The sequence below is a fragment of the Trachypithecus francoisi genome, unplaced genomic scaffold, assembly GCF_009764315.1.
Source record: "Trachypithecus francoisi isolate TF-2019V2 unplaced genomic scaffold, Tfra_2.0 Lachesis_group12, whole genome shotgun sequence".
Classification (NCBI taxonomy): Eukaryota; Metazoa; Chordata; class Mammalia; order Primates; family Cercopithecidae; genus Trachypithecus; species Trachypithecus francoisi.
In genome coordinates, this window is record NW_022681457.1 from 36,080,274 (window position 1) to 36,098,122 (window position 17,849).

The following is a 17,849-nucleotide window of genomic DNA, read 5'->3' on the forward strand; positions in this document are numbered from 1 at the left end:
GGCTACTGTTCCTATCGCCAATTCACTCACATATCCAGAAAAAGACCCAAAACTCCAGTAGCAAGATGACCAGTAGTGGTATATAACTGAAGCTGCCATGAAAATCAAGAATCAAGTCAACTACCACTGACTCTGGCCAGAAGGAGACTTTGGAAGAGATCATTCAGAGAAGATTCTGCATGACTCTAGAGAAGGCTATTCATGTACAGTGAAGACCTACATTATGAAATTGACAAGAGAGTTGATACTAAAGAGAGCAAATGACAAAAGTAGGTTTTCAAGGTCAAAAAATATGGAGAGGATTTTTAAAAAATATTTTCAAAGTTCCCTAGCATCTCATCTAGCCCCACATTAACTCTGAAACAGAACTGGTAAACAACATTGTCTCAGTTCACCAACAAAAATAAAAAATAACATTTACAGAACAAATAGTGTATGATAGTCATTGTGCTATGCACTTTAAACAAATTTCTAATCTAATCCTCATGACAACCCATGAGTTAAGTCTTATTATTATTCCCATTGCACATATGAAAAAACTTGGGTATAAATAAATTAACTAATTTTTCTCAAGAACACACAGCTGATATAAATCAGATTCTAGATTCAAATCTAGGACTATCTTAAACTGCACCTTAACTCTTAATCAGTATATGATATTACCCCTCAAGTTAACAACATAAGGTCAGTAACAGGCACTATTGGTTGCTTAGGCAAAACTATCATTTCAACTATTACCACTTTGGGCCATATATTTTTTTCTTTCTTGCAGACTCCTTATTTTATTTTACTGTTCAACCTCTCTCCTAGAGGTTGTGCTTAGAGATGCTCCTATCCTCATCTACTATGTGTTGGATGTTGTTTAGTTGAAGATACTCACAGTAAATCTTTCCCCTTGTCCAGGGATTGGTTTAGAAAGTTGCAAATGACCTAGTCCTGACTGAAGAGATATGGGAAGAGAGTTTCTGGAGAGTTTTTAACAAGGAATTTCTAGATTAAAAAAAAATGGCCCCTTGTTCCAAAAGATAGTGGTCATCTCCTACTGTGCTCTGTGGACCTCAGTTTGTAATGACTGGAGATCCTGCAGCTCTCTTGCTACCATGGGGTGATCCATCCTACTTGCTGAGCATGGCAGAACAGAATGATGGAAAGAACTTGAGTTATTAAGCTGTTGTATTAATCAACCCTAGAATTATTCCAGTTTTGGACTTCCTGCTAGGTGATATAACAATGAATTTTTTGTGGTTTACGCCAGTTGGGTTTTTGTATACTGCCGAAAGTTTTGCATTATTGTTTGAATTTTGATACTAATTTCAAATGAATAAATCCTTTAGGTAACTCGCCTTCTTTTGAAATTTGGTGCTGATGTAAATGTAAGTGGTGAAGTTGGAGATAGACCTCTCCACCTAGCATCCGCAAAAGGATTCTTGAATATTGCAAAACTCTTGATGGAAGAAGGCAGCAAAGCAGATGGTAAGATTATACGTTTAAAAGACCTTTGCTATCATTTGCTTTATGCATACTTTTTACTTGTAATTCTCTTACTAGAGAATAATCTTGAGGTTGACTAATCCTGTAGTCATGTACTTATTTACTCCACAAGTCATAATTTATCTTTAATATGTTTATTAGGCCTATATGTGAATCCTTCTTTACATGTTTTAGCTCAATTCTTAATATATTAGGTGCTCCAGTGAAAGTAAAGAGTTCTCTTAGATAAATTAGTTGTCTTTGCTGTTGTTCACTGATCTTTTATAAATTGAGACGTTATTTACTTCTAACAAATTCTCAAATCTCAAGTATATAACCTGATGAATATTTATGTATGTATACATCCATTGAAAACCACCCAGATCAAGATTTAGAATATTTCATCACTCTGAAATTTTCCCTTATGCACTCATCTCAGGTAAATAGACTTTACCCCCAAAGGTAATTACTATTCTGACTTGTATTCCTATATATAGTTTTTTCTGTTCTTGAAGTTTGTATAATTTTATGACTGGCTTCTTTTGCTCAACAAGATGATTTGGACATATATCCATGTTGCTGTATGGATCATAATTTGTTCTTTTACGTTGTTGAAGATTACATGAATATACCAAAATTGGTATATCCATTCTTCTCCTAGTAGACATTTTAATATTTCTAATGTTCTTTTGTTATGAATACAATTGCCAGTAACATTCTTATTCAAGTCTTTTTGTGGACATATATGTTCATCTCTCTTGTGTGTGTGTATATATGTATCACACACACATATATATGTGAGAGAATTGATAATTTGAAAGGTAATAATGCATATGTTTAATGTTTTAGGAAATTTCTAGACAGTTCTCCAAAATGTTTGTACTATTTTAAAATCTTACAACAATATATGAGAATTTCAGTTGCTTCCCACAGCATCCCTAATATTTGATATTATATTACTATACTTTTTAATAGAGTTTGAGTGTGATCCATTTGGGGAAAAAAAGTTTTAGAATACATAGAAGGACTTCAGAATCAGTTGATGGAATAGAATTTCCTTTCATTTTTATTTTCTTAATTATAAAATAAATTTTGGAAAGTTGATTATAACTATTGAAAAATTTCTTTTTTTCACTTTTCCTCACAAACTTTATTTTTTGACAAAAATTCACTCAGAGTTGCATCTTGCCATTAAATTCTCTCAGGCATATCCAACATTCTTCCATTGACCCCCAAGAGACCCAATTAAAAGCCCAGCTGTAAGAACTGCTGGCCTTTGCAGCGGGAGCAGTACACATTTCCAAAAGGACACGGTTGTCAAATCTCTAGAACTGCCAGTTCCTTGGTCCAAAATTCAGATTGATATTTAGTTAATAAAGCTAATCAATGTTTTTTATCTACCCATAAGGAATACACACAGTCTCCTAGAGACAACTGTGGCAAGAGACTAGGGTAATTTCCAGTTTCTAAGTTGTAAACAGGGGCCACTTTATTTTGTAAAATTTAAGAAACATAGCTTGCATTGTTTTCTATACGACAGTATGCGGTAACTCAGGCAGCTACTTTAGAGCATTATTATAAACAACCTATGTTGTCAGGATATAAGGAATGCTGTTCCTTGGACCTTGTTTAAGCAGTCTCTTTCATTTTGTTAGTTTAGAATAGGCATAGGTACACCTGTGTGAACCACTGAACACATAATCATGTTTTTGAAACTGCCTCACTCTTCCAAGAGGTCAGGAACTGCACCACTTTTTCATTTTATTATTGATGCCAAGCTTAGCTTTTTATTCCTCTGTACAACTCCAGAGCTCAGTAGTGTCAAAATGAATGTCATTTATGATCAGCATGTCTCTAGGATCAAAAGACTTCTCTGCAAAAGGCATTGAAATGTGTAATACTACAGCCACATCCCCCTTACATGCCAGCATCATATGATACAATTTTTAACATTTTCTTTGTGGTGCATGCAAGTATTACATGCCTCCTACTCAACTATTTTATAAAATCAAGAGACAGCATGACTCAGATTTTTAAGTATTTTTATTTCTTTCTGGTACACGCTTGATATTTAAGTTCCATTTGCACTTCAACCAATCGCAAAAAAATAAACCAGAAGATCTGCTATGCCAATGGCCACTGTGCAGGACTTATTATCAGTGAGTTCACTTATTCTAAAATGTAGCTAAGCCTCCAAATGATTTATTTTAGATCTGGAACCTGCCTGTGGTAAATGGACATAGCAGAAAGATTAAGTAAATAGTCCCCAAAAGAGTACAATTTGAAATCCAGTATTTACAGTATGTTTCCATGGTAACAGAAGGTCACAAATGAAAATAAATTCAGGTTGCAAAATTACCCAAAATGTAATTCTGAAAGCACCTTCTTTAGTTCAGCATGTTTGGAAGACTGACCTATTCAGTTAGGTATGTTTTAAATCTCTGTTCTGTTTCTTTGTATCTCTTACGGTAATGAAAAAGAAGTATAATGCCCCCTAAATGAGATTGAAAAGGTTAAAATATTGATGGACTGCATAAGAAAAAAATAGTGATACAGTCTTCAAAATATACCATTTTGATAATGTTAAAAATTGAAAAATTTAAATTTAGAATTAATAATTTTTATCATCTTAATCATAAATGCTGTATTTCTTTTAAATAACACAATCTTTGTGACTAGATGGAGCTAGATATTACAGAAAGCCACAAAAAATTTCTAGAACATGCCCAGCCATAGGAAGTGTTTTATTTTTTGAAATATAGCTTCTTGGATGTATTATACAGATCTGTTACTGAAAGCTTATTAAAGACAGACCTGGGAGTAATTTTAAAGATCTTGTAGGACCTGCTGATATTGCTTGGTTAATCTGGAAATTTTTATTTTATTTTTAGGGTCAATAAGCAGAAATAAAGAAGAAACAGCACCCATTCACCCAATATTCAATATTTCTTTCAAAAGACATCACTATATACCCACTCTCTTCTAAACAGAGCACCAGGCACTAGATATTTTCCCAATAATGATTTGCATGTATTTTTTGTTTTAAATTCTCCTTTATATGTTTCTCAATAAGATGCTAAGTTGGAGCACATAGAATGTTATTCATGCATTCAATTTTTCTAAGATATAGTAATATAGTTTCTTTTTTGTCTTTGCAAATTGATCCAAGACAAAACTAAATACATCACAGTGACTGAAGCAAAAACAGATGTGTATACACATAAATTCTATGTCTGATTCCATATTTGTCCTGGCTTGTTCCTTCAGTTGGTATTTACATCTTCTTTGAAGGGAATACTGTTTCAGCCACTGCAGATAATTCACCAAGTAAATAACCTAATTTGAAGTTTACTGATTCAGCTGGAGAGGAATACTGGGTGGGGCCAAGGATGGCCAAAGGCAAATTATAAATTAATAGAAGATTGCACTGCATTCTGCTTTGCAGTTTTCCCTCTGAACCTTAAGAATTCTTATGTCACGCTCCAGATGCCCTGGACTCCTGACTGTTCTCAAACACTGACTTGTGGCATTGACTTTCCCTGGCTTAGAACAGAATGTGAACAAAGGAAAAGCCTTTTTAAAAGGGATATAATCAAAAGAACCAAGAACATTCTTCTGAATGAAAGGTGTCTTTTTTCAGCTACTCATTAATAAAAAAAGATTCAAAGGTTTGTTTTTAATAACAGCCTTGGGAGGAGAAGCTCAATGACTTTGTTAAAGATTTCCCTTTGGCTTAAAATCTTGCAGGAAAATAAAATGAGGATGATTGTCTACAAATACAGCAGCTACAAGGCCTAATTAAGACCCTGTCTAGATTGACAAAGTAATCAAACAATAAAACAAATGGCTTTAGAGCAGTTGATTCCATTATTTTAGTTTTAAAAATTATTAAAGCCAGATTAGGAATTGAGCAGTTTTTCAGTTGTTATTACTTCAGGACTGTAATTATTGACTGTTTAACTAGACTGTAAGTTGTTTGAGAGTATAGACTCTGCATTTATCTGTTATTAGCTTTGGACATAGCAAATTTCTAAGAGGGACATTAGTAAAAAGGTTAAGTAACTTTTATTAAATGTCTAGTATATGATAGGCATCATGCTTGATAGAGGTTTTCCAATCATGATCCTCCTTATTCTTTTCAGCATCCCTGGAACAATGATCTTATTATATTCATTGTTACTGATAAGACATCCATTCCTCCAACACTAGCTTAATGGCTAATACGTAGTGATCATTTGATTCTTGTTGAGGAATGAGAGTGTATCTGTCAAGTTTTTTTTTTTTTCTTTCAAGTATTAGAAACTAACTCTTCCTAATTTAGTCATAAAATGAGTAGATTAAAGGATATCATGTAGCACATAGAATCTTCTTCAGAACAGAGTAGAAAGCCATGTTTGAAATTCTCACAGTGAGGAACAACATCCAAAATCATGCCCAAATGTGGTCCTGTGAAGATGCACTGCCACCCTTGCTAGGCACACATAAATTCTTGTGCTTCTGATGCCAACAATGCAGGGCATTGAATTTGTGGCTGGAATTGCTACCATGGGAAATTGGATGGAGCTGCTGCCACCACTGCCACGTTGCCAAGATAGATTAGGCCTTGTTTTTTATGTCATCAGCTCTGAAGTCAGTCTCATATGATGTGTTGATTGAAGGAGTCTACAGATAGGTGTCCAGACCAGGGAACTGTTGAGAGTAAAAGTGTCATTAAGAATTATTCCAGGAAAACAAGTCTAAACTAGGACATATGGTCACCCTCTGCTAATTCTGTTCCCTAGCTGCAAAGAGATCATGGAAAGCACATTTTCTGCTTCTGTGATAGAATGTGGTCTTGGCTTCTCATTAGTACTTGCAGTATATGGAATTACCCAAACATCAGAAGAGGTTATAAGGCTGGGTGCTCCAAAGAGAAGGACAAATGTGCACTACTGAATGAAGAATTGAATTTCAAATAACCTGTCTAAAGTAAAACAATTAATGAGGTCTGCCTAAGTCTAAAGCACTTTTCCTTTCATAATACCATGCTTTGCATAGTGTACTATGGTAATTTTCAGCTAAGGATATACATCAGAGCTGTTTACAACAGTGTTGTAAACATACAGGTTGTGGGGCCCCACTCTAATCTACTGAACCCAAATCTCTGGGAATGGTGCTCTGGCCAGGATCTGTAATTCTTAACATCATTCAGAGAAAAAAAAAAATTAATTTGAAAGGTGATCCTTGTGGAAATAAGGCCACGTGTACCTTTTGGATGCTATTAGTTTCCCAAACTGTTCCATTGTTTGAGATAGATTTGATTTAATGTGTTCCATAGAATTTATGGAAGCTAGAAGGAAATCTGTTTAATGTAGTAGTAGGCAATAGAATAAAATTATAATTTTAAAAATTGGTCGCCCTTAACTTCCTTTATTATTATCGTTAACTGGCATTTCCAGGAATCACTCAGGTACTTAGAAATGTCCGTGGTACTATACATATGAAGGTTGAGAAACAAAGAATTCCAGATAACATATCCTTTTCTCTCTTGCTGATAACAGTGAATGCTCAAGATAATGAAGACCATGTCCCGCTCCATTTCTGTTCTCGATTTGGACACCATGATATAGTTAAGTATCTGCTGCAAAGTGATTTGGAAGTTCAACCTCATGCTGTTAATATCTATGGAGATACTCCCTTGCACCTGTGAGTATTATGTAGTGTTCCATAGGTCCTCCAGGTATACTGCATGTACTTGCTTACAATATTAACAAGATATTTTCTTCAAATCTAGGGCATGCTACAATGGCAAATTTGAAGTTGCCAAGGAAATCATCCAAATATCAGGAACAGAAAGTCTGACTAAGGAAAACATCTTCAGTGAAACAGCTTTTCATAGGTAAAAGAATATTTAAGTGCAATAGCCACTAAACTTAGCCGACACACTAAAGCACCTGAAGTTGTGTGCATAAAGCAAGAACAAATAGTGGCAGATGTTGCAATCAGAGAGCAATAGCAGAGGTAGGGCAGAGGACAAAGAGCCCGAGCTAGATGCATGGAAGAAAAGGTGGAGGCAGATGCTGCAGTCAGTACAACAGATGGGGCCGAAGCCAGATGCTGCGTTCCTGGCAGCAGCCACAAAGACAGGGACTGATGTTGCCAAGGCAACAGGCATATCAACATCTGTAAGCATATTGCTTCTATCCCTCTTCACTCCATGGAAAGCTGCCAAAAAGGGATGCTCCCATAATCCTCCTCCAACAAGAATCTCATTACCAGAATTCATCAGCATTAAATGTGACACTTTTTCCTTTCCACTTAAACCTTACGTGAAAATGTGTCTACCTATCTAAAACATCCATCTGTCAGCCTGTAAAAGCCTAGTCAGGGTGGCCACTCAAATACCTAAGAAAGCATTAGCTCTTCTCTAGGAATTCATGAGAGCCCTTTACGGTGTGCTCTAGAAAAGCACACTGAAGGAACAGCTGGCATTAGAAAAGTTGCAACCAAAAATAAAAGGAGAGAAAAAGAAAAGAAAGAAAAGGTTGCTAATAAGTCAGAGCGATAGTTCCCTAAAATGCCCAAAAGGAAGGTGGATGTTTTATAAAATCTAAGGCCTTCATTTTTAATGAGCAACTGTTTTGCTATAACAGTAAAAGCATAGTTTGTAGTAATTTGTATTTAGTAGGTTTTGAAGATTAGTTCGTTTGCCTACATATTACATATTTTTTATTAGTTTGTAACCTCTAAAAATGTATTTGAGACTAATTTGTTGTTCACATAAAGTTTTTGTATTGCATTGATGAATAATAAAAATGAGGAGACTCTCTTTTTTTCTCACCAAACTATAATTAAGCTTGTGCTTCTGCATCAGGCATCAACCTGTCAAATTTCACATACATTTCTAGATTTTTCTTGTCAGCCAAAGACTTGGTCAAAAAAACGGTGAAGTAAAACCACCGTTTATGGAATAGTGACCATATGCCAGATGATTTGCATCCATTATCTTGTCTAATCCTCACAACGTTTTATGAAGTTGGATTTATTATCTCTCTTTTACAGAAGAGAAAATTGAGGATCAGAAAAGCTAAGTAACTTGCCAAAGTTTCTTATGATAGAAAATAATGTTGCAAATGCCTACCTAATTCTAAATCCTGTGCTTTTTACATTTCTTCATGTTCTAGTACCAAAATATTTTGTCTGTTTTCTACACACTCAGTAACAGAACAGATGCAAGAACTCCTTAGATCATACCTTCAGTCAAACGGTTCAGTGAAATCAGTCCCTGCAGGGGACAGTTGGCAGAACTGATATGTACTGGTTGCTGGTATTCTCTTTCCCATTAGGTCATGCCTGTTACAGCTGACACCTCAGGCTAGTTTTCAGATCATTTTGCTACTTCATGCACTAAAATTGAAACCAACTGTAATCAGAGGGTGACTGTCACCTCCAAAAGATTGTCTATATGAGAAGATTTGTGAAGTGAGTTGAAAGTATATACCCAATTGTTTTATTTTTTGTAAGCCTGTGGCTACTCAGAGTTAACAGATTAATGTTTTTGTTGTATTCATTTTAAGAAAATATTTATAAAAGAATCTCCTTTTACATGAGGAATTCACTCTGAATACAAATTTTTCTATGTACAATCATAGTATTTTGCACAGAGTAAGCACTCAGCACATTTCTGTTGTGGTTTTCGTATGTATACACACACACATATATATAAATATATGTGTGTATATAGATTTACACATATACACATATATGTGCATGTATATATGTGCATATATGTAGGTATATATATACACTCATATGTATACATATATATGTACATATATTCAGAACTCATTTTCTGTAAGTAGTTTCTTTGAAAAACAGCAATGAATCAATATTAAATGTGTACTGTTATGGGTCGTATTTATAATGCAAATAGTTAATGGCATGATATATTGCACTGAGATGGTAGTTTTTTTTATTCACTCAATAATTCAAGAAAGAGTTATTAAAGACCTACCTTGTGTTGCTGCTACTAGGAACATTAAGATGACAGGATTCTTTCCGTCCTTAAAATAGCCCTATTGTAAGGTATCAAGGTAAACAGAGGTGTGTCCAGTACCATATCACAGTGTGATAAGCACTGTAAGATTGAAATTACAAAGAAGCAGAGGGGTCAGCAATGAATTCTGCCTTTGGTTCATTAGAATACTTCATATTCAGTTTAATCGGATGAAGAATGAATGGTATCATGAAAGAAAAATGACTTAGGCAATGCCATCCCCGGAGGAGGAAATGCTAAGACCCAGTGAACCCCCTCTTTTTTCTAGAACCAAGTCCCTATGCCCTTCCTTTAGCCATTATTTAGTTGGGGCTTTGCCCAATGCTAGTTCCTTCCAGTCACTTATTACATACCTCATATCTCTTCATGATTTGAATATGGAGTATTGTTAGTTAACAAGTGATAGCAAAAGCAGAGGTATGAGGGAAACTACAGGAAAAGAACATTTATGAGAGAATTACTAATCAAAAAGTTAAATCCAGTAGTCATTACTAGGCATGTTAATTTCATACAAAATCTTTTTCTCAGTGCATCTTAGCTTTCCCAATAAGCAGTAGAAATCAGAATTTCAGCTAAGTATTTCAACAAATCTATTTGCAAAATTTATCTAAAAAAATCTTATTTCCTTGCATCTTGAAATTTATTAATTTTTCCACAAATACCTTCTCACAACTGGAAAAAGCTGATAATGAAATGTCCTCTACAATTTGTAATGTGATTCTATAAGCATTAATTCATTTGAAATTTCAGCATCAGTTTGGCAACTTGAGAAAGTATTGTCTATCATTGTTTTATAGATGGTAAAACTAAAACTCACAGAGGTCAAATAACTTGTTCAGGACCTCTGGTTTGTGTGTGGCAGAATTCTGTATTTTGAGTCCACAACTAATGCTCCTTCAGTAAAATGAAAGCTTTGAGATCTTACTCTCTGGTCAAGGAAGTGTTTGAAGAGACGGTAGATGCTTTTACCGGGAATAATTTCAGATTGTGGCCTGGATTTGACTAAAACTCTCAGAACCCTCCTGAATTTCTAATTCGATTGTCCTGAAGAATAATTTCTAGGTCCTGCAGCTAAAAATGCATGGATCTCTTATATCTTATGTCCTTTTATGAAAAATAACTAATATCCCTGAAAACATTTGATAAAAAACACTGGAAATTTTATACAGCTCTTTTCTTAAAGATCCAGATGTGAGAATCTTTAGAATTTTTCTCACCATATATCCACGTTTTTATTTAGCCTTTGTAGATGGTGCTTGTTTATTTTTCATCACCTCCTCCCTTTTCTGTTTCTTTGGCTCTCTTATATACATGTGTGCATCTAGAATGCCTGACTTAATCAGGGCTGCATTTTTCTGTTAGGACTGCCATAAAGAAATACCACAGACTAGGTGGCTTAAGCAACAGAAATTTATCATCTCATAGTTCTGGAGGATAGAAGTCCAAGATCAAGATGTCAACAGGTTTGGCTTCTCCTGAGGCCTCTTCCCTTGGCTTGCAGATGGCTGCCTTCTTGCTGTGTCTTCACATGGCTGCCTCTCTGTCTATGTCACCTATGTCTTCATCCCGGATTCTTCTTATAAGGATGTCAGTCATATTGAATTGGGGCCCACCCTAATGACCCCATTTTAACTTAAGTACCTCTTTAAAGACACAATCCCTAAATACAGTCTCATTGTCAGGTTATGGGGGTTATACCTTCAACATATGATTTTTTTGAGGTGTGGGGAGAGGGCACAATTTAGTCCATAACAAGGGCCTTCTATCTTTCTTGTTTTATGTTTTTTCAGTGCTTGTACCTATGGCAAGAGAATTGACCTAGTCAAATTTCTTCTTGATCAGAATGTCATAAACATCAACCACCAAGGAAGGGATGGGCACACTGGTAAGACTGTGATGAAAACATCACTAGTTCTAGATGCTTATTAATGATTAAGAATGACAGTATGCAAAGAGATGTGGGGGCATTGGGAGTGCTCAACTCCAGTAGGAAAGGGTATTTTATCAACTGGCATCATTTATAATTGATAATGACTGATAATAATGAAAAGCAGACTGACTTGGTCAATTTTATTATTGTGTTAAATTATTTGCAGTCAATGCATCCTCTTATGACCTGCACTAGGGACAGACTGATCACACTGCTCTGCCCTTGATTTGGTGATCAAAAAAAAAAAAAAAAAAAAAAACCTGTGTCAGGTCTTTGTTCTTTTACTTGTGGAAAGATGCTAACACTTGTTCTTGGTAATTACGGTGGATGTAGAAATACTGTATTGTACTGAGGAAAAGACAGCCTCTATAGAAGACTGAGTACAATAGAATACCCGTTTTGCTTGAAGTAATGTCTCTTTTGGTCAATAATAAAATGAGTTCTTTATCAAAGAAATCAATCCTTACTTCATACCTTTGGAAATAATGCTATTATGTGGTGATAACTGTCTTTTGAAAATTTGGGGTGCAGTTTTTCTTTTTTCTCCTTTTGTTCTTTCAATTCTTTTCTGTTACAGGATTACACTCTGCTTGCTACCACGGTCACATTCGCCTGGTTCAGTTCTTACTGGATAATGGAGCTGATATGAATCTAGTGGCTTGTGATCCCAGCAGGTCTAGTGGTGAAAAAGATGAGCAGACATGTTTGATGTGGGCTTATGAAAAAGGTATATTTTTAATCATCGTATCTCTATAGTGATACATTGAACTGTGTGCATAGATTATGTCAGTGCATCAATAATTACTTTGCTTACATGACTTGAACACTCTCATTTCTTCTGTAGATTTTACTTGAGTTTCTAGGGCCTTGGATCAAAGAGTCCAATACACTGTAATCAGAGAAAGCAACTCCTAGGCTGCAGATGAGCCAAAGGCATTCTCAGTATTGGCACTTTGAAAGGGAATAGTCACATTTCTAAGTATCAGAGAAACAAAATTGTGATGGCTAATGATAGTAGAGTGGGCTCAGAGCTAATCTTTATCTCTTATATGGGGGAATTTTGATGTGGTTTCAAATTTATAAGAAAGAAGTGAGTACAATGGGGGAAAAAAGAAATATTTGTCAGATCTAACCCTGCTGACAATGCCTGTGCTAGAAAAATGTGAGGGAGCCAAGTGTAAACTTACTTGAATATAAACTTATTTGCTTAAGTATAAACTTATCTGAGCTCAAAGTGGTGAAAACTTGAGATCTGGTATGAGAACAACTGGATTTAAATCAAGCCATATTATTTGACCTTGTGCAAATTATTTAATATTTCTGAGCTCCATTTTCTTCATCTGAAAAATAAGGATTATAACTTCTACTTCATGAGATTGTAAGGATTAAATGAGATAATATACGCAAATTGCTTAGCACAGTGGCTGAGACAAAATAAATACTAAGTAATTGCTATTTTAGTGTGATAGCAATGTACTAGTAGTAACTCAGAAATAAAGATGATTGATAACAAATTCATCATTTCAAAGGAGAGGTAACCAAAGACATTCAGATGGTGAAAAGCATCTTTGTAATTGTTATTGAGATATATTTGCCTCATAAGCGAGCTCTCCATATACACATACACTCCTAAGGAGTTTAGATTTTTATGAAAGAATACATACTCTTTTATGAAAGAGTATATATTGTCTTTGAAATTACAGGTTATAATTGAATACTTTTAAAAATATACCAGATTTTAAAGTCACATTTTAATTGTTATTTTAACTTTTGATGACTTCATTGTCTTTTTACGATATTAAAAATATGTAAAGAAACATAGTTATCTTTTTAAATACTAGAATCCTAAAAGATTGTACTGAAAATAGCAATTATTAAGCTATAAGATTTCCTAGCCTACCAAGTTGATTTAAAAGGTTTTCTGACTAAAGTGGGATATGGGCCAGGCACGGTGGCTCACGCCTGTAATCCCAGCGCTTTGGGAGGCCAAGGTGGGCAGATCACGAAGTCAGGAGTTCGAGACCAGCCTGGCCAACATAGTGAAACCCCATCTCTACTAAAAATACAAAACGTAGCTGGGTGCAATGGTGGATGCTTGCAATCTCAGCTACTCTGGAGGCTGAGGCAGGAGAATCATTTGAACGCTGGAGGCAGAGGTTGCAGTGAGCTGAGATCACGCCATTGCACTTCAGCCTGGCAAGAGGGCGAGACTCCATCTCAAAAATAAATAAATAAATAAATAAATAAATAAATAAATAAAATGAGATATGAAGGTCCATCAATGAAAGAAGAAATATAGTCTGATGGATGAAAATGAGGGGCTGTTGTAAGCATGCAGTAAGTGTATAGACAAGGAGAAGGAAAAATGTACAGGTCTGAAGACTGCTAGTAGAAAAACAATAGGGGAGTTACTTTAATAAAGACAAGTGAGCAGACATAGAATATTAAGTAATGAGTTAGATTTAGGCCTGCTGTGTTTTGGTGGGCTTAGTTTGCTTTTTATTTGAATATTGTATAAAGGCAAACACATATACCTTTGCACATATTATAACTGTATAGCTCAATGAATTTCACAGATTGAACTCACCCAGCACCCAAATGAAGAAACTGAACATAACAAGTCCCCTAAAAGCCCCATTGACATTCTCTTCCAATCACTCCCCTAGGGAGGTTACCATGCCTTCTTGTGGCATAGTTGTTTTGCCACTTTCTGCACTTTATATAAATGAAATGCTATGGTATGTACTTCTTTGTGTCTGGCTTTTTTCAGTCAACAATATGTGTGATTCATTCACATTGTTGCAGGCAGTTATAGATTGTTCATTCTTATTATTGTATAGTATAATATTTTGTGACTATATCACAATTTTTTAAATTTGTTCTACTGTTCATGAGCATTTGGATAATTTTCAATTTGGTGCAATTAAGAGTACTGTGTCATGAACATTCATATACATAGATATATGTCTTTCATTGAACATATGGTTGCATTTATATTAGATATAAAGTTGTTGTACTTTGTATTAAAAATATAGGTAGCTCTATATCTAAATATCAATTGGAAAATCTTAAATGTTCTGAAATCTCAGGAGGCCTTACTAAATTCTATCTCCTCAACACACTGCATTTATTCAAGTGATTCTCAGACAGTGTCTCTCAAGAAATGTGAGCTTCAGTGTAAGACTGTTTACAAAGCATTAGTCTTCCGGAAGGCAGCTCAGAAATTGCTGCTGCAGCTATCTCTTCACAGGGGTTGGCTTTGTTTGTTTTTAGTTGATTGAGAGTGATAGTCGAAAACTGGCTTTACTTTTATTTTTCGTGGAATTCCACACTTTTATGAAACAATGAATCATTGTGTAAGCTTCTAAGATTTCCTATGAAATGTCAACAAAGATCCTTTAGCTTAGAGGACTTGCCCACTGGCCTCTGCAACATATGCTGTATTTGTCACCGTATTTGTTCAAACTAATGTGCCAGGCATCAGTGTTGCATTCCATTATTACTATGAATTTTAACAAATTGAATGTTCTTGCTCAGAAGACAGATGGATGTTTTGCATATGTTCTAGGGCAAAGCAAGTCAAATGACAAAGTGAAATTGTTGCTATTTTTCTCTTCCTAAAAAAATGTTGCATTGTTTTCATGCATTCAGGGAGAATTGAAGTGGCCTTGTTTATATTGTCAGCAGTGCACCTGTCCCTGTATCCTTTGAAAAAAAAGTGCTTCCCTGTCTCCTTGGAGAGGGAATTACTATATTAATTGACATGGCATACTAAGGAGTTCCCTGAGCAATTTTGAGGTAAAGTTGAGGAAGGACTAAAACTTTATTTGATGTAAGAATGGCCCCATTGTGGTTTCCCATGTACCCTATCATATCTCAGGAGAGATAAACAAGAAGGGAGCTTCACAATCAAGGCTGTCTATTTGAATAGGTGTACTTTTGGATACATTCAATTTAAATAGTCCATCCTAGTCTAATCTCTTAACAGAAAACTGTGGAGTCTTTCTCAGCAGCACTTGTCTCTGTCTGAATGGCTCTAAGTCAAAGTTTTCACCTGACCCAAGCTAAATTTTAGCTGACCTTCTTTCTACTATTCAGATATGGCACATTGAAGTGTGATTTGGAGTTCTGGAAGAGTTATATATACTCTTTTGGAATATTTTCAGAAAAGGGCTTACTCACTATGGTTCCCTGTGGAATCAGATATAAAGAATGCTTTCTGTTTGTATAGCTCTTCTAACCTAAATATATCAAAATCAATCTTGAAAATAATTTTCCTGGTGACCTTCATCCTACACAGATCCTACTGTTTAAGTTTCAATATTTATCTGCCAGACTGCTTAGAGCTCCAATTTTACAGTATTTAGAGTGTTTCCTCTCCCCATCTCCCCCCTTCTTCGTTTCTACTATTCCATCTGAAAGTGTAGCAATCGCTGTCTCACTCGGATTTGTTCTGCCCTTTCCCTGTGGTACAAAGGACCTGTATGAATCAATTTAAATTGGTCAGAAGAAATAGCCAGCAGCCTGCTTATGTTCAAATCCTCTGCCCTAATCACTAGTATGGAAAACCCATTGAAAAGACCTACACATAATCTTACATCCATTGCATTAAAGATGAAACTGCCGAATTGAAAAGATCTCAGCCAATTAGAATTGAACACATAGCTCAATAGTGTGTTTGGCAGTTAGATTTGAAAAGGCTGCCTTTGACAAAGAAAAGCACTCCTTTATATCAGGCTGTTTAGGGTCAGAAAATAACCCAAACTAGAAACAGAACTAAAAACTTCTTATTCACTTCAGTGCTGACACCAGTTAAAGTAATACACAGAGGCTCCTATCACAATATCTAATTACCCAGAATACAATATTTGTATACGGCAAAGGCGCCTAATTCACAGTGACAAGAAGCTGGAGGTGGAGAATTAGTGAATAAGTGAGCAAAAACAATAAAAATCAAGGCTCCTCTACCATGATATATACTTTGTTCATTCCTTTTGACAAGTATAGTATTGTGTAAATTATTTGTAGTAAATGTACTATAGTGTATTCTCTTAAAGTAATGAAATCTTACAGTCATGAGTTTCTACAGTTTTTAGACAGTAAAAAAATAACTGAGAGATGAGGGTGGGAGAGGAGTACAAGTAAGAAGAGAGAGATACATTACATTATTTGATAAATTTTCACCAGTGGATTATGAACTCCCAGGCTTTTTCTATATTGAATTCCTGTCTATTTCAAGTTTAGTTACTTAGTTTAGTGATACTAGTTCAGTGTGCAAGAGTGAATTGGGGTAAGGAATCTATGTGTGAATTTTTGTTTTTGTATACTGGTTATCTTCTTACATGTTTAGCTGCTCTCTTTTAAAAAATGAGTAAAATAATCTCAACTCTCATTAGAATGGAAAGAACCTTCATCATTGCGGGGAGATAACTCACAAAAATGTTTTTTGAAATATAATAATGTAAGAATTCACATACTTAAAATGGATAGTAAAAGAACTTACATTCATTGAGTATCTTTTACATATGCATGTATATGTATATATAATTTAATCAAAGTAACCCTTTAAATTGTTATTATCTTTATTTTACAGATAAAGAGATTAAGACTTAGGGCTGTTGAGTCACACTTGCCCAACCCATGCAGTTGTTGAGTAGAGCGTCAATACCAAATAGGGGGTCTGTCTTATTGTAGAATTCAAGCTCTTACCAACACACTGTAAAATTAGATCTAAGCCAAAACTCCATCCTTATTATTTAATGACCTTGGGCAAGTTCTTTAACCTCTTTCAGCATTTACTCTCAAATTCAAAATGAGGATATTAATAACCACTTTACAGAATTCCGATGCGGTTTAAGGATAAGATTTAAGTGTTTGGCATGCAACAGAGTCTCAATAAGAATGGCAGTAGATACTATTGGTAAATGCAGAGCAGAGATTCAATCGAATCCACCTAACTCCCAAATTTCATGGTCTTTCCTAATTTATAACATGCTTTAGTGTACAGTTAGAAATTATGATATATTAGAATAGGCATCCACTATAAACCCTCTAATGAAGGGCTTATATTCTTGCCAAATGCCTATGGACAATCCCTGCATATATAAAAGTGTGTGTTTTGTTATATTGGTATTTCTTATTTATGGCTCAAGTTATACCATTAATTTTAAGCCTCAGAACTGAAGCAAAATAAAGGAGATTTTGAAAATAACTAATCAAAATATTATGAAAGTAATCCAAAGACATTATTCTAATGTGCGTAGTTGCATGCAAATATATAAAACAATATTTTAAAACTATAGCACAAATTTGCAAGCCTCTTTCCTATAGCAGGGTTTTCCTCTACAGTCAAGGAGGAGTGTCAGAGAATTTGTGATCATATTTTCAAACTACCACACCAACTGACTGCTTGAT

At 35.0% G+C, this 17,849-nt stretch overlaps 1 protein-coding gene across 9 annotated transcripts in view; it reads left to right on the forward strand.

Moving 5' to 3' along the window:
• TNNI3K (TNNI3 interacting kinase) overlaps nucleotides 1-17,849 on the forward strand; it is a 309,994-nt gene that overhangs the window by 100,766 nt on the left and 191,379 nt on the right. For all 9 annotated transcript variants that reach the window (XM_033225301.1, XM_033225303.1, XM_033225302.1 and 6 more), the window contains 5 exons: nucleotides 1,335-1,473; nucleotides 7,011-7,155; nucleotides 7,244-7,348; nucleotides 11,296-11,390; nucleotides 12,013-12,162. In XM_033225301.1, the coding sequence (XP_033081192.1) occupies nucleotides 1,335-1,473; nucleotides 7,011-7,155; nucleotides 7,244-7,348; nucleotides 11,296-11,390; nucleotides 12,013-12,162 (634 nt within the window). The remainder of the gene's footprint in view (nucleotides 1-1,334; nucleotides 1,474-7,010; nucleotides 7,156-7,243; nucleotides 7,349-11,295; nucleotides 11,391-12,012; nucleotides 12,163-17,849) is intronic.